The sequence below is a fragment of the Chamaea fasciata genome, unplaced genomic scaffold, assembly GCF_029207755.1.
Source record: "Chamaea fasciata isolate MVZ Bird 193981 ecotype frontalis unplaced genomic scaffold, bChaFas1.0.hap1 SCAF_3, whole genome shotgun sequence".
Classification (NCBI taxonomy): domain Eukaryota; kingdom Metazoa; phylum Chordata; class Aves; order Passeriformes; family Sylviidae; genus Chamaea; species Chamaea fasciata.
The window spans coordinates 27,956,426-27,984,009 of record NW_027094088.1 but is presented as its reverse complement, the minus strand read 5'-3'; the positions used below and the strand labels follow the sequence as shown (position 1 = coordinate 27,984,009).

The 27,584-nt window shown below is 42.0% G+C and overlaps 1 protein-coding gene across 3 annotated transcripts; it reads left to right on the top strand.

The window, feature by feature from the left end:
* On the top strand, positions 1 to 27,146 carry MOCS1 (molybdenum cofactor synthesis 1). Of its 3 annotated transcripts, none has more exons than XM_066178444.1 (11): positions 1 to 114; positions 7,917 to 8,049; positions 8,677 to 8,844; positions 11,558 to 11,722; positions 15,420 to 15,481; positions 15,720 to 15,831; positions 16,119 to 16,231; positions 16,873 to 16,983; positions 17,787 to 17,907; positions 19,107 to 19,154; positions 23,176 to 27,146. In XM_066178444.1, the coding sequence occupies exons 1-11, from the start codon at positions 4 to 6 to the stop codon at positions 24,042 to 24,044; spliced, it is 2,013 nt and encodes a 670-aa protein (XP_066034541.1). In that variant the 5' UTR covers positions 1 to 3; the 3' UTR covers positions 24,045 to 27,146. The 3 variants fall into 3 exon arrangements, with proteins under 3 accessions (XP_066034541.1, XP_066034543.1, XP_066034542.1); XM_066178446.1 differs by having other exon boundaries at positions 19,107 to 19,169; positions 23,176 to 23,265; XM_066178445.1 differs by lacking the exon at positions 19,107 to 19,154.
* The last annotated feature ends 438 nt before the right edge of the window (positions 27,147 to 27,584 follow it).

Here is a 27,584-nt window from a genome sequence, read left to right as displayed (position 1 = left end):
CGCATGGCGGCGGCGGCGGCGTGGGGGCGGCTCCTGCGGGGGGCGCGCGGGGCGGCCTCGCGCCGCGCCTGCAGCTCCGGGGCGCGCGCCAGGGCCGCCGCGGCCGCCGCGCAGGTGAGGGGGCCCGGGGGATCGGCGGCGCCGCGGGGCGGGGAGGGCTCGGCGCCGGCAGCGGGCGGGGGGCGCCGGGGAGGTGAGCCGCGCGGTGCCTCCCGAGGTCGCGCTTGGGACTTTGAGTGCCGCGCCGGTGCTTCGTCCGTAAGAAGATGTGTTTCGTGGAGGGGCGCTCTGGTAACCGTGGCGGCGCCTGGCGGGGTGACCAGGGGGCTTGGGCACCGCGGGCGGGGGCTGCCAGCGCGTTCCAGAGAAATGCAACATGTCCACAGAATTTTGCAACGTATCCCGGACCTACCGGTGATCTTTGCGATAACCGTGACCTGATTATGTATAGGGGGGAGGGTAGAGTCAAGAAAACATAAAGTAATGCATAATGCTATGTCCTTCCTTTATTGAAATGTCACCCTTACTTTGGAAGTACGTGGGACACCCGGTCTCATGGACCGAGCCGGTTCTGTGCTCCTCCTGCCCAGCCAAAGGAAAGATTACACAACGCTCTTTGATCAGCTTGGGTCGAAACCCGAGTGGTTTGGCAGCTTTCCGTGGTTGTGCTCCGATGGTCATGCGAACTTCGCGCTGAACCTGTTTGTTCTGATGATGGCGCCAAGTCATCTCAAGTGTTGCCCTGATACAGCTTCTCCCGCTTTAACTTCTGGTCCCTCGGGTGGGTTCGGTCTCTTGCTGTCCAAAAGCAGGAGAAAAAGCTACATAGATGGGCAAAGGTTCTGTAACTGACTAGCAGAAATAGGGCATGGCACACAGAGGAGTCCCAGCTGGGACATGATTTATTGAGTTACTTGCAATTGCATGGCTGGCTTTAACAAACAGAAAATAAGCTAAAGCTACTAGTCACAGACTCCGTGTCGCCGGAATTGAATGCATTCACTGCCACTTACTTATTTACAGGAAACCAAATGGATTTGTGCGTTGCTTTATCGAATGCTTACTTGACTCAGAAAACTAGAAACGTTATTGAATTTGTTTTGTTTGTTTGTTTTCCTTGGCCGTGAACATTTTTATAAATTCTGATCAGAATTACTTTTCACTGCTCTTTACATCGGGCGGCTTTAGCAAACATACAGGAATACTTTTGAGAGTGCTTGATTACAGCATCCATCTGAAAGCCCTACCTCCCTTAGGGGCAAAAAGCCACGGTAGCAGGAAGAATGGGATGGGGGATACGCATTTATGGCATAGTAAATATGAGAAGTGTGCCAGGGCACTGGCTCATATCCCGCAGGGCTTGAGAAGAAGGCTAGTGTAAAAGCAAAGGCACTGCAGACTTAGCAATTATACAGTGATAATATACACATTGCTCCTTTCTGTTCTCAGTCTCTCCTAGGACTCATCTGTAGAGAGAAGCAATTAGCGTTACAGCCGTAGGGGACAATGAAGTGTGCTTTCAAATGAGAGAACATTGAACATTCAAACATTCAAAACAGTTGCGAACACTGCTTGATTGTCTTCTGTGCTGGAGCTGCAAGTATTCATGGGTTCTGTTTAGTTTCCTGAGGTTTCGGGGAGGAGGTGTGTGCAAAGGGGAGAAGAGAGCACTAGACTGTATTTCAGTCCCCTTTAAAATGGTCGTTCCAGCTATGGAAGGCAGAACTCTTTAACTCGGGCGGTTCAGCTCAGCCTCCCACAACTGGGAGGCTGTGTCCAAGGCCATCCACTGTAAGCCTTTTGGTTAGGTTGCAAACAGTGGGATTGGCACAGATGCTGTACTAACAGTGTGTGGTGAGTAATTTACTTGTTTGAATATTGATTTTTGGAGATACAGTTTTCAGTCCCAGAGGTGTGCACAGAGTGGAGTTCACAGAGTCTCTTTCTCTGAGACTAGAACAGGGCATGAAGCTACAGGCACTCTGGAAACAACATTTTCACAGTTGTTCAATTGTGTCTAAGCGTTTCTTTGGAATATTTTTTTACTAGTTCACAGTTACAAAGTTTGATATCATCCTGCCATCTTGTACCCATGATAATATATGTCCAGATTCTTTTCTTGAATTAAAACAATCAGATCGGTTGACCTATTTCTACTACAAAACCGGAAATCAGCTTTTTTTTTTTTTTTTTTTTTTTTTTTTTTTTTTTTTTTTTTAAATTCTGCTATGGATGTATCATGTCCAGTAAGGGTCTTGATACAAAGTTTCACTTCATCTTTCTGCATCTGCTCTTGTAGATCCTGTAATCCAAACACAACCACCTGAAAATTTCTGTGGCTGCAATGAAGCCTTCATTGCTGGGATAAAGTGGAGAGTCCAGCTTGCCCAGAAAGACCTCACATGGCCCTCATTCTCAGCCAGTTGTGTCTGAAACTTTCTGTGTACTGCTGCTCTGTTTTGTGGGTTGCTGGTGGCAGTCCCTGGGCAGTGCTCTCTGTGCCAGTACCCACAAGTGGAGCCTGCTGTTCGGGGTCAGCTCTTGGGCAGCAGCTGCTGAGCCCTCACAAAAACATTTGTCTTGGACTTCTCAGCTCAGACCTCATTCTGGCACTTGGCCTACTTAGACCCATTTCAGCCTCTGCGGTTGTCTGATTTCCAGGTTGAACCAAGGACATTATGTCAGCACTTCCCTACAGACTTAAGATGCTAAAGGTGAGGCGTGAAAGAGAAGAGCTCTTGCTGAGTTGTGTCTGAGGCTGCTGCAGTGTTGGATACTGCACTGAGACAGGAGTGCTGTGCACAAACCCAGCAGGATTGCAGGAGCTTGAAGAGCTAGTGGAAGCAGCTAGAGGAGCAGCACTAACAGTGTCATGGGTTACACAGGCTGTGGTACTCCCTGAGGCCTGTGCAGAAGTCTTTGCCAGCTTTACTCTTTTACAGTGCACAAATATCACTGGGAATGAAGTGAAGGTGGAAGAGTAGAGCAAGGGTAGTGCTTGATTAGTAGATAAGAATTCTGTTGTCTGCCCCCTTGTGTTTAACTGAGCCTTTCTAGTATCTGTCAGTTTCTGGTGTTCTTGGTAGTTATTGATACCGCTGCTGACAGCTTCCAATTTTGCTGCATTGTTAGAAGAGTTCTCCTGGAAATCACAGGTGAATTGTCAGGTCTGAACGGTTGACAGCTTGTCAAAATATATCTGCTAGGTGCAGTCATCTAAGCTCTCATTCTTTCAGTACTAGTATAGAACATGTGATTGACAGCCCAGAGAATGAACCTGTTTCTTTCATGGATCAGATAAAGCACACTGTGACATGACAGGGCATACTCCTCCCATGTGCAGAAGTGTCTTCTGTCGACTATGGAGAGAGGGGACTGGGGACTTGTGGGTTATAGACATCCCTTTTGAGTGGAAAAAATTATATAATTGGGCACTGATATGTTAAAATACCAGTAACCATCCACCTCGTCCTGCTTCAGGGAACTGAAGGAACTGAATAACCCTTTTCCTGTAGCCTGGGAACTGTAGCAGGCTTTTGCTTTCTTCTGTTTCAGTAGCTCTCACAGAGGCTGCTGGTGACGAGGTTCAGCCTCAACCTGTTCTTCCCCTTCAGAGAATCCTACTTACACAACAACCTGAGAGAATGCTTCATCCTTGCCCTAAGTTACCAGGAAGGCAGCTGAGTTTTCATTCATTCTGATAATTGGCCTTTTTTGTGGTATTGATAAAAATACGAGTCAGTGCTGGGTGCAGTAGCAGTTTTGGTAGTAGGGATCCACCTCTGCTGGAGTTCCAGCTGATGGTACTGGCTTATGGGTATCTCCTAATTCCTCTGTGCTGAAATCTAATTGCTCAGAAACTGAATAGCTTAAAAATTCCATCTCCTGTCATTCTTCCCTCCCAGGCAAACCCATTTCTGTACACAACAAGAAAATGATGGAAAGAAGTTCTAGTAGCTGTGTAAAACATTTTTCTTTGCCCCATTCTAAAACGTACTACTTTGCAGCAAGAGTTAGTTATTTCAAATAGAAACTTTAAAGTTGACTGACGGACGCCAATTTATTGCTGTGTGCCTGTTCTTTTAATGCTGCTTCTTTACAGTTCACTTTAGGGTGATTAATGAAGGGCAGTGTTATTCCTCTTACTTTAGCTACCTTACCTATAGCAGCCATGTAGCTGGATGACAGACCAGCAACAGAACTGGTCTCCTGTGTCTTACTCCAGTGGTGACTCCTTCCTGAAAACAGGAAATTATTTTAAGCCTATTTCTATCTTTGAAAGTATGCAGTTTTGTCTTTCATTACATAAAAGCATTAAAGTGCCTCTCATTTGCCCCCACCTTTCTTCCAGGGAGGACAACTTTTCCCTTTTTTCCCTCCCTGTAATGCACACTCTGAAACTGGGAGGCAGGAGGTTTATCCTGTTCTGTCTTCAGGTGGAGTGTTAAGAAAGCTCAGTCCTGAAAAAGATGCAAAAAAGAGTTACTGGGAAAAAAACAGCAGACAAGGGCTCCCACAAGAGGGGCTCAGATAATTTTAATAAACCTGGGAGTGCTTTCCGTCTCAAATGTGAACACCTTTCCAAAATAATAGGAAGGAGAACATGAGATATCCAACCAGGCCAGAAAGCAGCATAGTTTTCAAGAAAAAACCCACTTTTTTGTGTTGTGTTTTTTCTGAGTTTGGCAGATTTAAAATATCCTTAGATTTAGTCTGTTCAGGGGTGAATATTCTGACTGGGGAAGATGAAGAAATAAAGTTTGGAAATTTACCTGGGTTCTTTGAGTTAACCTGGCTAGTAGTTGGAGAAGCACTTAAAATAAGTGGAACAGAGCCAGCATTTCTACCAAAACAAGAGATTCTCAGCTTGGGATTTTTTTTGGTAACCTAAAGCTGTGCAGAGCTCTACAGCAACCGGCACCCCCCTAGGCTGGAGCATTCTCTCGGGGTGTTTAGAAACCACATGACTTGTTTGGCATTCTGCAGGAAGGGGAGGTGAAGGGAAGTGTGTGAGCAGCGGGTGTGGCTGTAGAGTGGTTGCTAATTACACTTTGGTGTTGCAGGAAGGGAAGGCCAAGTCTTGGCAGGTCTGGCCTTGCACCTCATCCGCCTCTGCTGTAACAGCCCCTGAAACTGAAAGGGATTGCTTTCTTCCGGCAGAAAAGCAATTCCGTGGAAACTACTATTGCAGTTTTATCAGGGGTAAACAGATGTTTTCTGAGCTTTGAAACGGCCACTTTGTATCTCTTTTGTCTCCTCTAGCTCCTTACTGCTATGGATATTAGTAGAGTAAGGTCTTCTTATCTTACCACAAAGCTGTTTGGATCAAGTGTAGTGGATTGTTTCAAGGTTAGGGAAAAGATTGTGCTGCCAAGAACGCCTGCTCCTGCTTGAAAGTTTAGCAGGAGCCTGGTGTTAGCACAGCTGGAAACAAAATTGCTGCAACTCCTGGTGGCTGAAGTTGAGTCTCTCCCCAGATGACCTTTGCTGTCTGGCTGATTTGATCGCTGAGGATCCTCTATGACTTCCACCCACCCACAAATGTTTCTTACAAATGTTTTCAGAATAAAGTGTTTTGAGGAAGTATACCTGGCTGGTTCAACATTTTAGCTGGCCATTTCTAGATTTCTTGCAAGGGCTGTGGGGAAATCCTGTGCAGGATTACATCCTTTCATTACTAATGATGCCCAGAGCCAGGGAGCTGATGGCTGTGGCTATGTGTGTTCCTGCCCTGTCCCTTGGCATCATCCCATACATGCTGGTTTTAGTATGTCTGGAGACTACAGAGGTCTCTTTTTCACTGGATGTGAGTCATGACTTTTGCTTAGGTAAGCAGTTTAAATACCCACTAATGTGTCATTTTGCCTGGTTCCTAATTCTACATCTTAAATTTATGTCAAAACTTTATTTAGTCCTTTACCTGTTGCAGTCTATTGAGACTAGTCAGCACAATTTGAACTTGAGGCACAATTCTGCAGCTCATTCATACATACACACACACAAACTTAGTGTACACCATGTGTACAGAAATGGTTTTGTATGTGTCTTCTCAGTAGATATGAAATTCACTGTGTATCCAGGAATCCTTTATTTGTCTTCTGGTTTCCATGGCTGACTCTTAAATGTCTGTATGTGGTTAACTAATGAGGATCCAGTGAAGGTGGTTCCCCTAATTATTTTGGTTTCTCTGGTTTATTTTGTGATGCTAGGCAGCTGGCCTCATTCATGAGTTTCTAAATTGACCTCCTGTAAATTGTTAATTTAGCTCTGATGTAGTAGATGAAAATACTTAGCAGAGTTTGAATTATGTTGGTTTTGGATATTTTGTATGTAGTGCCTGAACCAAGTATCCACCAGGTGATAAAAGTATGTTGGTGAACTCTTGCTTTTCTGCAGTACTGTGATAAGAGTTTATTCAGTCACTCTAAGTTTCACTTGAGGTACCCAAATATTTTCCAAAAGTAGCAGAGTGGTTTCAGCTGTGCTTTACAGGTATAGTAAAAGAGAGCTGTAACATTGTAATTGGAAAGTCACAAGCTAAAGACGGTAGGATTCCCTGCATTTAGACTTTGCTATACTTAACCATTCTGGCATTGATGGTACTGATATTTTTAAGTTACTTGGTATAAACTTGAACTGTTATGCATTTGCAGCTACTATTTGGGATATTTATTTTGATACCTAATGTGGTCATAGAAGTCTAGAAGGGTTTAGGTTGGATGGGGCCTTAAAGATCATCTAGTTCCAACCCCCTGCCATGGGCAAGGATGCCTTGCACTAGACCAGCTTGCTACACTTGTGTTGCTTCCAACACTTACAGGGGTGCGGCGTGCACAGCTTCTCTACTCTTTTTCAGTTTAAAACTATTCCTCTTAGTCCTATCACTACAGGCCCTTGTAAGAAACCCCTCTCCATCTCTCCTGTAGTCCTCTTTAGGTACTGGAAAGTGTAAAAATGTCACCCCAAAGCCATCTCCTCCCCAGGCTGAGCAAATCCAGTTCTCTCAGCCTGTTTTGTTAGGAGAGGTGCTCTAGCCATCTGAGCAGCTTTGTGGTCGGTTCACCTGGTCTTGCTCCAGCAGGTCCTCATCCTTCTTATGCCCTCATTCTAGATGGCAAATACTCATACTTCCTAAAAATCATGTTGCTCTAGATTATATTATGTTGTGCTTAAAAAACCTTAAACTGTAAGTAGAAATCGCTTGTAATATTCACTTCATGACAGTTAATTAAGAAATCTAAAAAAATCTGATCTTTTTTTATTCTGTTTGAACAGGTGTTCAGAATCACACATTTCTTATCCAGTTCTCCCATGCCCTGCATTATTTGTCATCTTTTAACTGAGACAAGCCTTTTGGAAATATTCTGTTATATGGGTGTAGGCAGGAAGACTTTGTTGGAAATGAAGACAGGTGTCACGAAACATAATTGTATTTAGCAATAATTCAGTTTTGCTCTTAGCAAGAAGTTAATGTTGCACATGGAATATGGTAGGAACACAAGCAGAGATGCAGTGTTTCATCAACTTCAGGTTCTCTTGTGCTGAAGTGTGGGACAGGCCCCTTCTCTATAATTTCATTTACCCAGGGGCTGTAGTGAGCATAGGTGATCCTGGATCATTGATTCTGGGAAGAGACAGGCAGTTGAACAAAGACACCTTCTATTCTGCACAAAAAGCTGGAAGCACCTGTGGCAGAGACATGTATCTTAAAATGCACAGGGAAAATTGTAGAAATGGATTAAGGTAGGTTGAGAAACTTAATAAATGGCCATTTTTGACAATGGTTTTCCTTGGGCAGCTGTCTATATGGGGAAGAATGGAATAATAATTGTCAGTTGAGTTCAAAGTTGATATTTCTACATCAAGTTGACAGGGTAACTATTCAAATATTTAACACTTGCTTGTTTTTGTTACAGGAATTACAAAGCTCAGGAAGAGGACGCTTTGTACTAGAACATGCTGCTCCATTCTCTGCTTTTTTGACGGACAGCTTTGGGCGGCAGCACAATTACCTGCGAATTTCACTGACTGAGAAATGCAACCTCAGGTGTAAGTGTCTGCTCTTTCCTTGCACAAAACTCTGCACATACTGTGCAAAGGCCAAGGTTTGGGTTAGGGTATTATTGCTGTGTTGGCCCTCTGCTGTTTCTTGTCTTCACAAAGTAACGATAGAGAACAGGTAGAGACTAATGGGGGCTGAGCTACTGATGGGATGGGAAAGATGGAGCAAGCCTAAGGATCTACCAGAGACAGGTGGAAGTGACAGATCTTTTATCAGACTTGGTGTGGTTCAGATAATGATGCTTGTGTGCCCAAAGTCTCAGTGAGCAGGAGAGCTCATACCTAAGCATTCCCACAATTATATCTGGAAAGTGTGTGGTGATGTCCCAGTGCTTGCTGGTTGAACTTGGTGTCTCTGTTTGAATGCAGGTTAGATAGAAGGTCATCTTTTTCTTCAAAGTGGCTCTATTGTAATTTTGAGGCATATCAAATTAGTCTTGGGTTTTCCTCTAAAGTAAACCAGGAAATTGTTGGGAGATTGTAAAATTTTTGCACAGTTGGTGTCATTTGACATCCATTAAAGACAGCTGCCCTTGGTGCATTTTGCTCATCAATATTAGATTAATTGTTGCAGGTTGTGTTTTCCCTTATGTATTTCTGTAATCTTTGTTTCAGGTCAGTACTGTATGCCAGAGGAAGGTGTTCAGCTGACTCCAAAATCAGAGCTCCTGACTACCCAGGAGATAATCACCTTAGCCAGACTGTTTGTAAAAGAAGGTGTGGAGAAGATCCGGCTGACAGGTGGAGAGCCGCTTATCCGTCCCGATGTGGTGGATATTGTGGGTGAGTTCCAAATAGAGTCAGTCTGGTTTTCTAGGTTGTTTTGGAGAAGCTAGCTACAATATCTCAGGTGCTGAATTGGGCTGAGGTTTAAGTTAGGTTTACTTTCAGCAATCTGTGAAATAGCAGTAAAGCTCAAAAATGTTAATGCTGGATTTCTGTTACCAATTTTTTAATACACGAATTCAAGTTTTTTAGTTGTTTCAATGAACAGATGTCATTTGAGGCTACTGTAGAAGACCATGCTATTCAGAGACCTGCTACAGTTCTTCAGATTTTTAAAAATCTTTTAGCAGATGCATGTACATAAACTATGAGTCAGCATCTAACACTTGTTGAAAGCTAAATTATGTCCTGGGGACTGCTGAAAACATATGCTTGAGACTTTTCTGAAGCAGCTGATAGTGGAATATAGAATCCATCTCCTTTGAGGTACTCAAAGTTTAAATAAGCACCAGATATAAACTCTGTGATAGCTGTTTATTTTTAGTAGTCTGAGGAGTGCACATCTGCACTGACAAAATCATTTTCCATGGGGTGGAGGATGGAATATTGGATGACTTTTTATAGCAAGCTTTTATACCCATTTCAAGAGTGAAGTGGTGTAGGATAGAGTTGTTAGTTAATGTGTAAGGAAGTATACACACCTTGACATACAAGTTTTAGCTTCATGCTGTGGACTTACAGCATCTGTTCTGTTTCCTTTTCTGGTTGTTTGTTTTTGTCAGTTCCCTTTGCTTGTGCTGATTGGTGCCAAAGCAGTGACCAAAGGTCAGCAAACAAGTTCAATACAGGTACCAGGAGCATTACAAAGTTATGGAGTCTTTTTCATCCCTTTTAATTTTAGAGGTCAACAAGCCAAGACACTGTGAAGGTTGCACCTGGTAGAGTGTTCTGACTGGTCCTTCTTAACTTGCTGGTGTTAGTGTTAAGCTTCCATCTCTAACTTCTCACAATTGTCTACTGTACAGTCTTTACTACGGGTGATTCCATGTATTAGTGTTTTTCCAGTACCTCATACTGTATCTTGCCCTGTCTGATGAGGAGAAAGATGCATGGACATCAACTGCTGGCTCTGCTGACCTAATCAACTGGTGCTACTTTTCAATTTTTTTTTCATTTTAGGCTGCAGAATGACATTAGTGTTATTCAGTACCTTTATGCATTTTACATTCCTAGCAATGAAACCTGTGTGGCATCTAGACTTTTTTTTTCCACTTGTTCGACAGTTGAGCATTTTGTGAGTTCTGAGGCTATAAATGAAAGTAGTGATGTTCCCAAAGTATCTTCTGGCTTCAGCATGTATGCTTTACTCTCACAAAGATTAGGCTGCTAGTGATAGCTAGTGTTAAATAATCTTTGGCAAAATTGAGCCAGTAGCACTTATCCTCTAGGAAGAGGTTATTCTTGGTCATTTGGGAGGACTTTGAGAGCTGAAGGCCAGGAAAAAAAATCTCTCTTAGTAAAGATTGCTCTTTCCCTACAATCTCTTGTCTTTATGGAGCTCTTAATCATGTTCCAAAATGCTGCTGCTGTAAACTTCAACATCTTTGCTGTGACCTAGCTTGACCCATTCCAGAATTCTGGACTCAGCTTAGGGTGAATATTTTGAAAAGAGCTAGGAAGTGAGATAAAGCAAAAATAAAGCCCTTATCAACATGAATAAATAGAGGTAAAATAGTGAGGGAGGAAGGGACTATGAAATATTTGTGCTGTAATTACAGCTGCCTCAAGCGTAAGGGTTCTTCAAATATTTCTTAAATAATTAGGGTGGAGGCTATGAGGCAGGGAGATAAAACCAAAGTAAATTGCTTTGCTGTGGCTCTGCTTCTGCATGTTGTTTATTAGAGGGTTTTTTTTCTTATTTGTTATTGTACTGATAACTGGAGGTTTGAAAGCTTGGTCTCTGGAGATCTGATATGCTGAGGATTTCTGCATTTGGCTTATGAGGAGGCAGCTATTTTCTGAATCTTAATCTCCTGATATTAACTGTTTCTTACACTGTTTTCTTTTGTTAGCCATTTTTTAGCATCTTGCGTAAGCACTCTCCAGTCAGCCAGCTACCACTGGTAATGGAAATATTTCAGTTGTCAAGTGCAAATGTTTTGTCCCTTTGGATGTTGTTGCCTTGGATTCTCTGTAATAGTCTAGTGTGTTGACCTTTTTCTGTTTAGTTAGGACTGCATGTGGTATTTCTTTCATAAGTTTAAAGTTCTACTGCTGGCAGCTACCTCTGGTTTAGAACTGGTTTTTGGTAAAGCACTGTAGGACAAATGTTGCTAAATAAACAGTTAGGTCAGGTGTCAGTTATGGAAGGGATGGCTTGCTGCTTATTATTATTGCAGAACATAAAATTCAGTTTGCAAAAAGGTGGATGAGGAAAAGAAAGTACACAAAATCAGGGGTTGCCTTTCAAAAATAAAGCAGGTATTTAAGAAATTAAGAACAAAATGAGTGTACATTTTAATAAAACAAAACTTTACCACCAGTTTCACTTGCAATAAACTGCTCTCTCATACCTTTTGAAATGGATTTGTGCTAAAATCAGTCCCTTAAACCAATACAGGTGGAAGAAGGTGGAGGCACTGAAGTGTCCAGGTTTTCTTTGCACCTTGAGTGATACTTTTTTCTTTGTTTCACAAATCTTTTGGGTTTTCTGTGTAACTTATAGTTTAACTACTTCTTTAAAGTGTTCTTTTTCCTTCTTATTTCCTAGGTCAGCTGTACAAGCTAGAAGGGCTGAAAACCATTGCTGTCACAACCAATGGGATCAACTTAACCAGGCTGCTGCCCCGGCTGAAGGAGGCAGGACTGAATGCCATTAACATTAGCCTGGATACTTTGGTGCCAGCTAAATTTGAGTTTATTGTGCGAAGGAAAGGTACAAACTTGTCTTCTAAAGCAACTGTGTTAGTACTTGCAGCAATGTCCTGAGTTGCTTACTCTATCTTTCACAGTCAGTTACTTTGGGAGGGAAGTGAATTCTAAGGCTGGGAAAAAGTGGCATGTACTAGATTATGCAGTAGTGACTCTTTTTCCTTCTTTCTGTAATTCTTAGCAGCTAGAGCCCCTTTTATTGGGGCTGGTGAAATAGAAGATGCTCAACTCACCACAGTTAGTCATGTGGTTATTCATATAATCTATAATTGGTTAGTCATAGCTCTCAAGAGGACTCTCCAAATCTTGTTTTGGTCTTGTATGCTGCGCTTCTTTAATACTGTTCAAAAAACTCAGATGCTACTGCTATACCATCTGGGGACAAGGAGCCAGAAGAACTGAACTTCTTGTCATGAATAGTGGCAGTTTCTGGAAGTTATATTTGGGGTGTGCTAGCACTGGTCTCACTTGTGGTTAGTGATCATCTGTATACTTTTTAATAGGAATAAACATGCCTGAGGTAATTTGAGGAGGGCTGTTGGCTTTGTAATTTCTCTCCTACTGAGCAAGTAATTGCAAGTAAAATTTAAAAAATGCTTGGATGTGCCCAGTGTTACAGATTCTGGTTTAAATGAATCCTAAAGCTGATCATGAATCTCAGCTTCATGGTTGGGCTTCCTTCCAAACTAAAACTGATTTGATTTTGTATCATTCTCTTCCTGTCCAGCAATGTAACTTCAGTAGTCAGTGAACTTCTAATTCTGACAAAACCTCTAAGTAGCCACCAGATGGTGCAACAGCCTCAGATAGATGTAGGGAAAGGATTGTAGAAATCTGGAATGCTGTGAGAAGTAAGGTCAGCATTTGAATCACTGCTAGCAAACCAAAGTTCTGCCGGCAGGTGCAGAAAGGTGTCCTTGTCAACAGTCTCTATGGGAGCACTACTTCAGGTTCGTGTGTCATGGTGCAGAAATCAGTTCCTGTCATAAAGCTGTCTGGAGCATTATCCTTCCAGTGTAGGCTATGGCATTGATCTGGTTGTGTCATGGCACAGTTGGCTCCCAGAGTGGTATCTGGGGGTATCTAATAAAAAACAGGTGTTGACTGTGCTCTTTCCTTCTGCTCTCTGTGTTTGAGTATTACCTGGTTTGTGGCATCCATTAGGAACAAGCCCTTCTTTTTGCCACTGAAGGGGCAAACCTGAGCCTCCAGCTTCCTGAATTACAAGCCTAGAGATCCTCATATATGATTAGAAGCTGTTAGGAATGTACTCCTTACAAAGTAAACTAAAAGTTATTAGGGGATGAGGGTAATTTTTATTTATATAAGTGTTCTCTTCCACTCTTAAAGAAAACGTTTTGTTTTACCAACAAAGAGAGAAATTGCTCAACTGAATGGCACAGGCAATGAACAAGGAAATTTCTATGACTGAGTATTTTTTAAGAGGAGAAAAAGTCTCCAAATCACACATATTTTTTCTAAGGAGAGATCAGGTGAAAATAGTAAAATAGTAACATTGAGTTCTATTGCTTTGGGATTTTTTCCTTTTTTTTTGCTTTTGTTAAGGTTAAAGGCTGAGATTATGTAAAATGCTCCGCCTCCTTTTTTTTTTTTTTTTTTTTTTTTTGGGGGGCGTGTTATTTAATAGATTTCCAAGTATGGAATAAGCAGAGAACAGAGTCCCTGCCCTACTGAGCTACCCTGTCTCCCGTGGCAGTTCCAGAGGCAACAAGATAGCTCTGTTAAGGGAGGGATATCAGAGGGATTCCTGGCCTTGGACTCCGACAGGCTGATAACTTCTCTGGAAAGTAAAGGTGGCATCTGGTTATGGAGCTTACCAGGAACTTAAAAAAACTTGGAATAATTTCTCTGTTTTGCTGGAAAGTTGCTGTAGGGTTTTAAGTAGATGTAGAAAATGTGTATCTTTGGTGCAGATGCCCTGTATCACAGCTGCTTCTACTTGCAGATGGTTGGGATAGACAAAATGACTGTGAGATCATCAGAGATTTCACTGATGTGTTGAAGCACTTCAGAATACCACAATATTTCTACTTTTTCCAATCTACCACATTCTAAGAGATGAACAAATGAATAATGCTTTCATGCAGGTAGCCAGTCTGACCTGTTTCATGGCCTGTCCCTTTCTTTTTGTGTGTTTCATACAAGAAAAGTGAGGTAATGATATACTTTAATTGTATTATTAAAAGTACGCCTGAAGCCTTTTTTCCTGTAAGGATTAAATGCTGGGGAGTTTGTTCCATATAGGGTTTTTCTGGATGGCTCTAAGGTTCTCTGTACTATAAAGCTGGCAAAAGTTCTGACCAGAAGAAATCAAATATGATGAAAGTATTGAAGTTTTTCATTGGGTGAAAGAGGAGAAGTGGTTGCTTCCTGGTCTTTTTAGTTATGTTGAGTTTCTGCTTTCTGTAATCCTGTGGTCACAGATTAGGTTTCCTGAGCAGTACAGAGATTTTTGATCCCATTCATGGCTCTGGATTGTGCTTACAGCAATGTATCATTATCTCTGTTGCCTCAATCTGCCTGCAATCTTGCTTAGTTGGAATGAGATCTACCACAGGTGCTGGAAACTTCCTGGGCACATGCACAAGTAGGTGGTGATTGCGAAGGGTGACGAGACATAACTTCAAAGAGTTGCTTGCTAGAGTTATTTATTTCACTGTGTGAAATAACTTTGCTCTTCACCATTCTTTGCAGCCAGGATTAGCATTAGAACTGGCTTATTAAATATTTGTGTTTCCTGCTTTCCTATGTCCATGCTCTGTGATGCCTTTACTAGCCAGAGAGCTGTGAAATGAGATTTTTGTCTCTTTAGTTTTATTTTTTTCTGATTTTGAATGCATCCCATATTAAGTGTACACAGAATACTACTGAGTTATTGTTTTTTTCTGCTGAAGCACCTACAGAGTAATGAAGGTATGATCTGTTCACTAGAGAATCTGAGTTTCCCGTAGATCACAGATAAGGAAAGGAAGGTGACGGACCTGTGCAGAAAAACATATGACTAGGAGCAGCATGGGGATTGTCATCAAAACTTCTGAGACATGCTGTCTCTGAGCTTCTGACTAATGGGTAGTGAGCAGCTTCAGGAAGCCAATTACATCAGTAGCCAGGGTTGAACAGAGAATCAAGGGGCTTTTTGTTGCTAAAACCCATTCCACTCCAAATATACTTTAGAAAAATCCTTTTAAAATTCACTTAGCAACATTGCTATCTGATTCATAACAGAGAAATTCTGTCATTGTAGAAAAGGCACAAGCCATTACTATAAAATAAATATTAATTTATTATTCTTTTTTCATTGCATCTGGAGGCAGTTCATAAATTCTTTCCACTCCCTTTAAGAAGAATGTAACACAAGTAAAGCTGACTTCCAGGGAACTGCAGAATCATATGCTAATAATACATGGATATCCAAAGATGTAAAAAACCATACCAGTATTGTTGATTACTCAAATACCAATTAAATATTGATCTCAATGACCTGAGCCCAGTAACTTGATAGGCTTTGGGGGTTGTGAGCAGGGATATAATTAAAGTCTCTTTATTTGCAGTTCTTGCAGCCCTGCCTACTGAATCAGATTGGTTTTTATTTGTCATCTCTTTGTCTTGTACTAAATAACCACCTTTTGCATTCTGCTTTCAAACAGTAAAAATTATTTTTCACTCTTTTTGTATCTTAGGCTTTCACAAGGTAATGGAAGGAATCCACAAAGCCACTGAACTTGGCTACCATCCTGTTAAGGTAAAGCCAGTGTTTATTTACTCTGAAACTGTTGTGTTTTACCATACCTACAGATCACCTGACAAAGAATCTATTATATTCCATCTCCCCTCCCACCCCATGAATAATTTTTAGTAAAACTGAAGAAAAACTTAAAGATCACATCAAGAAGTAATGAGGAGAATTCATACCTCCCCGTGTAGCTGGGGGTGCAGGTCATGCTCTGCTCCCAAGTTTCAGGTGTCTGCTTTACCTGCAGGTGAACTGTGTGGTGATGCGAGGCTTCAATGAGGATGAGGTGCTGGACTTTGTGGATTTCACAAAGGATCTGCCCGTGGATGTGCGGTTCATAGAGTACATGCCCTTTGATGGTAAGTACTGCTGCTTTGAGATTCTTCTTGGACAGAAGGGAGCTGATTGTTGGATATTCACCCTGTAGACTTTTCTCCAGAGGTTTTGATAAGCTCTTTTAGGGAATTAGGAATTGCCTGAAGTTTTTTGCAGCTTCTCTTCTTCCCTCCATATGCTGTAGAAGGAGTGGTTGGGGCTGGGACACCTACTGCTAAAGTGACACTTACAGAAAATGTGAAGGTGGTTCTCTGCTAATTAAAAAAATAAAATTCACAGTCTAAGGTTAGGCTGGTTATGTTAATTCTAGGCAATAAATGGAACTTCAAGAAGATGGTGAGCTACAAAGAAATGCTTGATACAATTAAACAGCGATGGCCGGAATTGAAGAAATTACCCTGTGAGACATCCAGCACAGCCAAGGTGGGATTGGACAGAGAGCATGTGAAAAGTGCCCCCGTTCCTTCCCTGCCCCAAATCCCCATATTCTCCCAAGTTCAGCATTGACATTTGACAACCAAAGTAATAAATACTCAGCGTGGTAACTCTTGGGTTTTGGTCAAGCAGCTTGCATGAGACTTGATGCTTATGAAGTCCTAGTCATAATCTATACCTTTATAAATACAATGTGTTTTCTAGGTTTATTTTCGGTTAGATATAAAGAATTCCAGGCCTGTATCCTGTATTTACAGCTTTTAAATCTTTTGTCAGTCTATGTCTGCACATTAACAATCCTGATGGAAGAGTTGTTCAGTGAAAAAAATATTGCTTTAAAGTGTGCAGTGCCAGATGGGGAATTTCTAGCTCATGCTCCCTGCAGGCATCACCTGTTAGTTGATAACTACAAGAGTAAGCATTTAACAAGTTTGAGAATTTCTAGAAACAGGGCAGAATAGACTGGAACACCTGAGTAAACTGATTTTGCTTTTATTTTTTATTTGATATGATCTTTGGGCTGAAGAAAATCTACGTTAAAATAGATTTTCTGGTCTTCAGGCAAGTGGAGCTATAAAAGCTAGGAGTCTGTATTTGACTCTTTTTTTTTTTCCTCTGCATTTCTTTAGAGTTACAAGGTGCCACATTTCCAAGGACAAATCAGCTTTATCACCTCCATGTCAGAGCACTTCTGTGGATCCTGCAATCGGCTGAGAATAACAGCAGATGGGAACCTAAAGGTAGGTTGGTAGTGAAACAGGATTCTCCTCGATTTCATGCAGTGAAAATAGTGTTGAAATTCTTGCCCTAAAAGTAGCTGGGATGTAAAGACACATAATTATTACCAGCTAGCTCCTGTTATTTATCCTGCATGTATTCTTGTTCCATCTTGTCAGGCTGTTAGGGAGATGTTACATCACCTTTTTTTTGGTTTCTCTGTTTTGCTGCCATAGTTAATTTCGGTTGTAAAATATGGTTGCAAGGCCAGTAAATATAAACATTTATTCTAATCTTTGATTCAAAATCATCTTAAACATGTGACAGGCAGATGATTTCCCATTAAAAAAGGGTCCAAGCAGCTGTGAGGGCTTGGCTTTTGCACTCCACAAGGATCCTGTCTTGTTTCCCAAACAACTTGTAACTCTTCTCCTTCAAGAGCAGCCTGTACATTTGCTCAATGACTGTAGATCAAGGAGGGATAACCATTTCCTGCCACATTGATACTGGCAGTTTCTGGGGGAAAATTAAAGTTTTCAATTAAAAATTGGAACTTACTCATTGTCACCTGATATTGACAACAGCTGTGCGGCTGCCTGACGTCAGATGACTGAGGCAGCCTGAAGGCCCAATGAGCTTAGGCTGCATAAACATCCCAGGCTGTCTGCGTGTACATGGGGAGAGATAAAGAAAACAATCTCCATAAATGTTCCCTTTAATAGGGTAGGCCTCTTCAAAGCTTTTCACTCTGAGGTTAGTACAAAACACTTGTAAAAGTAATTTATTCTATATAATTTCTCCTCCTGGTTCCCTCGGTTGGCTGTAGGTGTGCCTTTTTGGGAATTCAGAAGTGTCCTTGAGGGATCACCTACGGTCGGGTGCCTCAGAGGAGGAGTTGATTCAAATCATTGGAGCAGCCGTGGGCAGAAAAAAGAAACAGCATGCTGGTATGTTTGTTGTACTCGAGAAATAACAGCAGTGGTAGGGAAAACAAAGTCCTGGTACTTGTAACCTTCTATGAGAGTTAGAATCCAAGCTGTCTGAAAGACTTTCAGACTGATTTTGTTCTCAGATAGGTGCAAATAGCACAGCTCATGACAACAACAGCAAAGTGTAAAGCTAAGTAATTGTACTGGGTCCCTTTTTTTTTAAATTAGTTTGCTGTAAAAGAAGGACTAAATTGAGCTGTTGATCCAAGTACTGCATTAACATATTTCTAGAAGTGACAAATCTCTTTTTTGCCATGCAGGACTTCATGGATACTCATCTAGTGCACTGCCTAAGGTCATGACACAGGGTCCATGATGATGCGGTCACATTCTCGGGCTATATTCATCTTTTCTGAATTTATATTGGTATAAACATTCACATCTGAACCTAACTGAATTTTTGTAATCTGGCTCCAGCTGGGAATGCTGACCTCTTGTACATGAACTGGCTTTATAATCATGGATTAGTCCCCCATACACTAAAAATATGCTTTGGCCCTTTTGTTTTCTTGCAGATAACAGTAGGTTTTCCCTTTTTTTTTCCTAACATGTGAAACAAACTTAAAGGTAGCTTTTAAATCTAGGCATAGACTAAGTTGCAAAGGACATTGTTCTGACCCAGATAAAATAGTGCCTTATAAACCTAAGGGAAGGCATGGAGGGATTGGTTCCTTTATTTGTAGACCCTTTATTTATGAATTCTGGTTTGGGAAGGCAGGGGGTGGTTGGGGAACAGCCTACCGAGGTCATTTTGCCATCAGCGTTAACCTGACGTTCTTCTCCCACTTCATGTTAATCTTGTTATTGTCCCTGGGACTTTCTGTGATTGAATTTCTTTGAACTGGAACAATTGTTAACAGCTTATCTGTAGAACTAGAACAGTCAAATACTATTGTTCGAGACAAGATAGTCTAAAAGGTTCTGCAGTGTGATAGACCCATGGCAGCTGGATGCCTGGAGACTCAGGCAGCTATAGTTTCAAATAATACTGTGCTGGATTCCCCTTCTTCCAGTTCCCTTGGTCTTTACTGAGCTTTGTTTTTCCTAGTTTTATGCAGGTTGCACTGTGAAGAGCAAAAACCTAAGTATGTAAACCAGATGCATGACTTAACACCTAAAAAGTCAGGATTTTTATGTGTTCCTTATTTTATTTCTAGGCATGTTTAACATTTCCCAGATGAAAAACCGGCCAATGGTCCTGATTGGTGGGTGACAAATCAGTACGTAAAAAACATACAATGATTTTGTTCGGTTTCTGTCTTTGGGGGAGCAGAGTAGATTTGGCTTCTAAGTCTAGCTTCTGTTCTGCCTTAGGTTTAGGCAAAGAAAGGGGCTTCTTAATTAGCCAGTCATAGTTAACACACTAAAGTGGAAGAGGAGTAAAGGTTTAGTGTCCCTACCAAGCCTTACCCGGTTTTCCAGTTGAAAGCTCTGGGTTTGTTTTCTCTCATTATGACAGTTCATTACATTTTCCAAAAAAAAAAAAAAAAAGAGTAAAATCAACTTTCCTACTGTATTTCCTGTCAGCTTTCTTTGTACTTAAGTAGAACAGTATAGTTACTTATAAGACAGTTTGAGGTGAGTTTTGACCATATTGCCATATAAAGGATGCAGAATGGAGTTTTATCCATGGATCAAGAAATTCAGCTTTGTTTATGACATACATAGAGCCATCAAGCTGGCAGAAATGCAAGTGTTCCTACCTCACTACTACTTCAGAGTCTGAGATGTGGGGCTTCATTCTTTTGAAGTTGCCTGTTATTGCTGCTAAGTCTCAGAACGTGACCATGAAAGACCTATGAACCAAGAGCCTTTCCTTCTAGTGTCTATTGAAGCTATTTGCTAGCTCCCCCTTCTGCCTGAAACTCTGTTCATGAGTGATGTTGCACTGCTGTGGTTCTCTTACTGATTTTTAACATCTCCTTCAGTGTGATTTTACCTCATCCATGCCTATGTTTACCTGTTCTGTAAGACAGCTGTCTTTCCAAAGACCTTCGGAAATGGTTACAAGACTTAGCTTTGTGAGATTAATTGCAAGATGTTTTCTTGTTCCTTATCAACAAGGTGTGGGAAAAGAAAAAACAAACAAGGGCAAAAGACATGAATATTATGTTTCAAATCCAAACTCTCATCCTCCTATTGATGTTTTGGAGCAGGTTAGCTGCTGGGCAGCTTAAAGTACAGATTTTAAAACAGGTACCCTTGGGGAGGAGAACATGCATTAATTTGCACGTCTTTGCAACAGGTGATATAATAACAACTACTCTATTTTGAAACCAGACTCCTAGGGCTTGTACTTTGGTTGCCTTTATTAGGAAATAGGATTCACCGAGATCTTTAACATAGGTCTTCTCTGGAAATGTTTTTCACTTGGTGCCCCACTTTAAAGGGCCATCATTTTCCATGTTGACTGGTGCAAGACTGTGCTTTTGCTTTCTTGTATTTGGCCACTGCTGGATTGTGTTCCAGAAAAAGGGTAAGGAGGACCTTTTGTTTAAAATGTGTATTGACTTGCTGCATGAGGAAAAAAAATTATTAGGTTTTTTTTTGTTAACATGAAAAATACTATATTAAACTCTTGACTGCTCACTGGGACCTACATAATTTTTCAAGTTGCCTTTGAAAGAATTCCCACACTCCAAAGTTAGCATTCATAGCAATGTTTGGATTTCTACAGAGCAGATCAATCCAACTTCCTTTTGAAAAGTGCTTTAACATTGTGTTACATGCAGTGAAAGAGGCAGCCTGTCCAGGTCCTCCTCCTTCAGCTGTTCCATCTCCCTTTGAGACTGACTGCTGGCAGTCATCGCATCAATGAAGAGACTGGAGATGAGTGGAGAGTATCCCACTGTGACACATGGGGAATCATTAGGAGATCTCCTAATTGTGTTTTGAATGAGTTACAAATTTCAAATAATGCTGGCGTGCAAGCAGTCAGTGGGGGAGTGTGTGTTTGGAATTAATTTAATGAAAATTAATGAATGCTGTGGAAATCACTGATTGGTTTTGCTAGACCCAGTAAGCCAAACCTGGCATCTTCCCTGCGCTGCTGTTGTCTAATCCTTTGCTATACGGTTTGTATCTTATTTCCCTTAATCAAAATATTCCTTTCGGCAGGTTTTTCTTCTCCTGGGTTCACTTCAGTTACAGGAATTTCCTCATTAACTTAACTATCTCCGGCCTTCTTTTCTCCCCTTGAGATAGTCCTAGTTGGTAGCTGACACAATTAAACTTGAGGTGCAGTAGTAGGATATAAGGAGATGGAATTTGTCAGATGGTTTCAATATATGGTGCCATAGAAAACTGTTTCAGTTTTTTGTTTGTTTGTTTTGGGTTTGTTTGTTTGTTTTGTGTAGGTATATGAGCAATTTGGGTGCAAATAGAGATGACTAGGTACAACTTCAAGAAGTGTAGGTTGCTCAGAAAAGCAAAGTTGCTTTGCACTCATTACTGTCTCTTGCTGCCTGTTTACTTCCCACATTACTTGAGCAGACTTTTCTCCCTGCTCCCACCCACATGTGTTTACCCTGTGGAAAGAAGTACTTGTCTGCCTTTGCAGTCTGGCTTCTCCTGCAAACAAGACACTTTCACAGGGGTTTAGCTTCAGCTTTAAAGCTAATCAAGGAATCCAGAAGAGCAGAGTGCTTTGAGTTCCTGGATTTTGAAAGGAATATTCAGGTTAGGCCCTACTATGAAAAGAGCTAGCAAAAGACGAATAAGAAAAATATTTTCCTGTGCTCTTCTACAGCAGAGCAATGTAGCACTCAGTACATTTGTGTCCATTTAATCCCATTCTTCTGAGGTAAACACATGCCTTCAAATTTGCAGGAATCCTAATTTTAGTGGATAGGCCATCAGCTGTAGATGAAAAAAGGCCTTTGCCTGAATTTAGGTTATTGTAGTGATTATAATAATGAAATCTGTGGTTGATTAAAGCTTCAGGAATGGGTACTTTCAGACCAGTGTCTGGATGAAAATGATGCTAAGTGCATCAGTCTTGTTTTAATAGAGGCTGGGACTAACAAGGAAGAGTTTGGTGGGTTTGTTTTTTAAAAAAAATGGAGGAGCACAATGAGACCTTTGTCCACAGGCTCTGTCTGTTACTATCATGTGGACAGTCCCTGGGCAGCAGAGGTAGCTCAGCAATTTGCAGAGGGTCAGGAAGCTGCTTTGATGCACCTGTGGATAGACTGAAAAGGGAGTCCTTGGATACCAAAGCTACCAAAGGAGGTTTTTGAGCACAACCTAATTCCACATTTCTCAGAGCAGAGAGAGGAGGAGCTTCAGAAAAAGAGAACTGTGCTTATTAGTGATGCTGTTAAACCAGGGCTTAGCCACTTACCTCTATACTGCTTTCTTTTCTTAGAAAATATTTTGTTCACTTTTATGTGAAAGAGACTCCTTCTGTCTTCACGCTTGGCATTTAGCCCAGTGCAAATGCCAAAACCAAAGGATTAAATGGTGAAAAGGGACAGGATGGCTTACTACCTCTCTGCCAGCTGGGAGCTCTGCCAGCTCTACTTGGAACATGCTTCTGAGTAGATAAAAAATCTGTCTGTCAGTGAGGGAACTGTGTGGTTTTTCCAGTGCTTAAACTTCAGCTGTCATTAATGTGTTAAGAGCTGGCAATAATATGAGATGTTCCCATCACCCTCTGAGCTTGTAGACAGTGTAGTTGCAGTGCTTCTGGTCCCCGCTGTCCTCAAGTGCTGGCATGACCCTTCCCTGCAGAAAGAGATGAAAGGAGGAAGTGCAGCCGCCTGTGCTGGCCAGGAGGTGTTGGAAAGGCAGAGTTGAGAATCTGTAAGAATTTCCTATTAACCCTGCCAGGCTTTTGAAAGAAGGCTGGTGTTGGGCTGGTCCCAAATGGATGCTGAGATGCTGTGATTCACTTTCCTTCAGATCAGAACTGATGCTCCGATAAGCTTTTTTGGCTGCTGTTTCCCAAAAGGTGTTGATACTTTCAGAAAGTTGTTTCTTTTTGTTAGGGACCTTGAAATGAGTCTTCTGAGTCTTGACATCTGTAATAGCAAACCAGGAAATGCAGGGAACTGATGAGAGAGAAGGAGCTTGAGGAAGAAAGTGGATGTTTGCAGGCTTATTGAGGTTTTTGCAACACAGGAAGTCCCAAGCAGTGCTCTGACAGGGTTCTCAGCAGCTACAGGCAGCTTAGCTTTCCAGTTAGTAAGATATTCCTCTCATGTTACTTTTTGTTTTTTTCCCCAGAGCCTGCATTGATGTCATTCCCACTATGCCAGGATGGCCTACAGAATCCCCTAAATACAAAACAGCAGGCCCACACATTTAGCCACTGGCTGACTTTGACAGCAAGTTTACCCAAACAAAAGGGAAAAGCATCAATGAAAAATAAACCCACAGGACAACTTCTCCTGCCAGAATCTCACCCAGAGAAACAGTGGCACATAGCAACAGGAATTCTACAAACTCAGCTCCGAGGCTACTGTGTCTTCCAGAAGGACCCAAGCTCCATATTTGATACAAAGTGCCTTGATGCTTCTTTTGGCCAAGTTTCTGTGGACTGTCAGTCCAAAGAGGCATGTTCAGGATCTGAATTCCCTACCAGGGGTTTAGGATCTTGCACCAAGGTACCTCGTGCCTCTGACAACTTGACTCACACTGATGAGGAAGGACGGGCCACAATGGTTGATGTTGGAGGAAAGCCAGATTCCAGAAGAAGTGCTGTTGCTGGTGCCGTGGTTCTCCTGGGTGAGAAGGCATTCAGCATGGTGAGGCAAAACCAGGTGAAGAAAGGGGATGTGCTGGCAGTTGCCCAAATTGCAGGAATTCAGGGAGCCAAGCTGACCAGCCAGTTGATCCCATTGTGTCACAACATCCCTCTATACCATGTTGAGGTGTCTCTGAGCCTGGATGAAGCCAGACATGCAGTGGTGATTCGCAGCTCATGTCATACCTGGGGGAGGACAGGTGTGGAGATGGAGGCTCTCACAGCTGCCAGCCTGGCTGCGCTGACAGTGTACGACATGTGCAAAGCAGTCACACATGACATCGTCATCCAAGACCTGAAGCTGCTTAGTAAGACAGGTGGACAGAGGGGAGACTTCTCAAGGGTCTAGATAATACTCAGATACCTCCAGCCCTCCAAGAGACCACTGCTTCTGTTCAGCCTCTTCCAGAAGTCCTTCTGCTCAGCTGGTGGGCTTGGAGACCTCAGCAGTGTGTACAGTATAGCAACCCCATGCCTCCAGCATTGCCTTACTCTGTCAGCTCACTGCTGGGTGAACAGTGGAGCCACTTATCCCTGTTGAAAACTGTGTGTATTTTCTAGAGGACCGACTTCTCCACTCTGCCAGTACCTTCATTTCAGTGTCCTCATAAGAGACTGAGAAAAGATTCCTGCTTATACCACAGAGGTTTTTGGTTTATGATTTTTTTTTCCTTTATGCTGTGAAACACACCTGCTGTCATCATACCATGCAACTGTGAGCTCTGGGAATGAAGCCACTGCTGAAAGTGCTTTTATTTGGCAACTATTTTAAGTCAAGGATTAAGATTTTAGAATTGTTTCTGTCCATCTTTCCCTAAGACCTCCTTCATTGAATTTAGAGAGTGACAGTGAGAACATAGCTGGGGAACTTCACCATACAGCAGAGATTATAAACATGGAACAGTCAGAGTCAAGGGGAGCTCCCATCCCTTTGCAGTGCTACTGCTTCCCTTCACAGAATCCCTGAATGGATGGGTGAGGTTGAACAGGACAACAATGGGTCACCTGGTCCAACCTCCCTGCTCAGGCACCTAGAGCACATGGCACAGGGTTGTGTCCAGACTGGAATATCTCCTGTGAAGGAGCCTCTGTAACTTCTCTCAGCAATCTGTTTCAGTGCTGAGTCACCTGCAGAGTAAAGGAGTTCAGGTGGAACTTCCTGTGCATCAGTTTCTGCCCCTTGCCTCTCATTCTATTGCACAGCACCACCAAGAGGAGCCTGACTCCATATTCTTGGCATCCCCCCATTAGACATTGATATACATTGAGACATCAGTCATCTCTTTTGGATGCTGAACAGGCCCAGCTCCCTCAGCCTTTCCTCATAAGAGAGACACCTGCAAATGGGAAATACCCACCTATCAGTTTCAAAAGAAAAAAAAATGAATGGCAGGTGCCCAGTTTTCTGCCTTGTGCTCTGTAAAACATGATGCAGAAAGAGGATTTTTGGGTCTGGAAATATTATTTTTCTGATCTGAAAGTATGTTTTACAATGTTAGAAGCATGTGCCAGCATTTTGACCTTAGCACTGAAAAACATGGATGCCCTGTTTGCATGCTTAAGGGATTAATTTTGCCATGCATGGAAAGTAAGTATGAAGCTCTTCCTGACTTTAGAAAGAGATGTCGCACTAAGCCCTAGAAGACTCCAAATTGTTAATGTTATGGTGCAGCTCCTAGCAACCAGCAACCTGCACATTCCTGACAGGTAAAACAGACTTTAATACTAGTGGCCACTTGGAAAATTAAGGTAGTTACTGTTGCCTCTGCCAGAGTGTTTTCCTGCATGTTTCTCTGATTTGCTTTTCATGAAGTCTTCCAGCCTTAGAGCACTTAAATGTCCCCCTGAATGTAGCAGTGGCTACAGTCATGTAGGAATAATTTGCTTTGGTAATTAACTGTCCTAGATAAGAAATTACTCAACATTCTTGTTAATATTAATAGCTGCTTTTCAAATGTTAGTTTAAGTGCTCTAAACAGGGTGTTACTGATTGCTTGTGTCCAATGAGAAGCTGCACATGATTCAGGGTGCTCCCTCCATACACACAGGGTTGAAGACAACTCTAGTAAGGTCAAAGACACGACCAGAAAATCATTTTAAGCTTAAGAGGTTAAAGTAATGTGAGCACACCACACTGCCATGCACATCCTGCTCACGTAAAGTAAGCACAGGTCTCATGACTGTTTTACTACAGATTCGTCACTAATCTCATACACCAGCTACCAGAAAAGGCACTCTTTCCATTGCAGGTGAATTGATTTGATTCTTTGTTGTCACTGTGAGATAAGATAGATAGAATGACAGACATAGTAGCTATAGCTGAAAGGGAAAGAAATCTGGAAAGCTTGGTGCCCAAAATCCATAAACATTTGTACATCAATGATGTGGTTTAGGAATGATATTCCCCAGTTTAGTGTTCCACTCTCGCTCACTCCTCCCTCCCTGTGGTGGGCTGGAGAGGAGAATTGGAGGCACAGTAGGTAAAGATCATGGCTTCAGACAAGAACAATTCTCTGGAAACAGCAATGGAATAAGAAAATAAGCAGCAACACCTTCAATAATAGAGGGAACAGGCACTATGTGACCGCTCCTTTACTGGAAGAGACCCCTTCCCTGGTCCCCATAATGATCCCCAATGCTGTTAGCCATGCTCCCTACTTGGCTCCTCCAAAAATTACCCATTTCGTGGCCAGAACCAGGACAATTTACATTCCCTGTTAGAGTCTTGACTCCCTGTTATTCCCAGGACTGTAGCTAGCACTGCCATACTGACACAAACAATCCCATCCAATCCTGCAAATATAACGATTGCATTCGTCTGTGGAACTGCTGTGCCCATAGCATGAAAGTTTCCTTAGCTCAGCATGGAAACAAAATGCCAGGAAAAGGAAGCACACGTGTAACCTGCTAAGTCAGCTGACTGACGCAAGCACTTACCTCCCCTCACCACGCACAGCACACCCTGCCCTCCTGGCCTGCCCCCAGGCTCTAGCTAATTTTGAAAATGAAAAAGAAACTCAATGTACTCAGTAGTAATAAAACAATGCTTTGGGCATATGATTCTTTGTGAGAAGTGTGCTGTCATGCTGTATAGCTCACACAAAGGACTCAGGGCCAAACCAGGGACTACTGAGCATACACATGACCACCACGCACATTTCACTACTTCCCTGGTCTGAGAGTAGCTGGAAGTGCAGGGCAAACCAACTTAGTGCCATTTTATGCTCATGTTACATTATCAAGTCTTTAAACTATGCACATTTATAGGTAATGAACCAAACATGAGTCAGCATTTTGCGAGAGAAATGGGTTGAGGGCACTCTTGTGTTTCTGTGGTGCTGGCTGGGCCATGGTGTAATGTATGTTGATGAACTGACTGCTTTTTGGAGGCTTGCTTTTTTTGTCCAGTGTATTTTTAATAAATACTAGTTGCAATGGAGTGTGGTTTGCATTACTTTGAATGTCTTTTTTATTTATCTTTCTATGTTTTAACCCAAAAGCTTCTATGAATAGTTACCTTGGGACAAGCAACAAGACAGCCTTTGCAAATTGCATGACTAGTCAGCAATTAGCAAGGGATCAGTCATAATAACTTATTACTATAAAGAATCTATTTTTTTTGCTGTTGAGTGAAACTCATTTTAATCTGTCTATTCTTAAACTGTGTAATCCTGTGGGTTTAACATAATTTATCATCTCTTTTCATTATCCCAGCTTCTCCCACATGTCTGTTCTGAGCCAGTGCCTGTAGATAACATCACTGCTTTTTGTTGCAGAACTGGGGCCTCCAGAGCTCTTCCTTCTAGTCTGAGTGACCACAACTGAGACTAACATTCAGAGAAGTGCATGTATAAAAGTCCATCGCTCCTGAATCACAAATAAGCTTAAG

Excerpts from the sequence above, each read along its gene's own strand:
- MOCS1 (XM_066178444.1), top strand. The coding sequence starts at position 4 with ATGGCGGCGGCGGCGGCGTGGGGGCGGCTCCTGCGGGGGGCGCGCGGG. Across the intron at positions 8,845-11,557 it reads CGATGTGGTGGATATTGTGG|GTCAGCTGTACAAGCTAGAA; the intron begins GTGAGTTCCAAA and ends CTTATTTCCTAG. Across the intron at positions 19,155-23,175 it reads CCGGCCAATGGTCCTGATTG|AGCCTGCATTGATGTCATTC; the intron begins GTGGGTGACAAA and ends TTTTTTCCCCAG.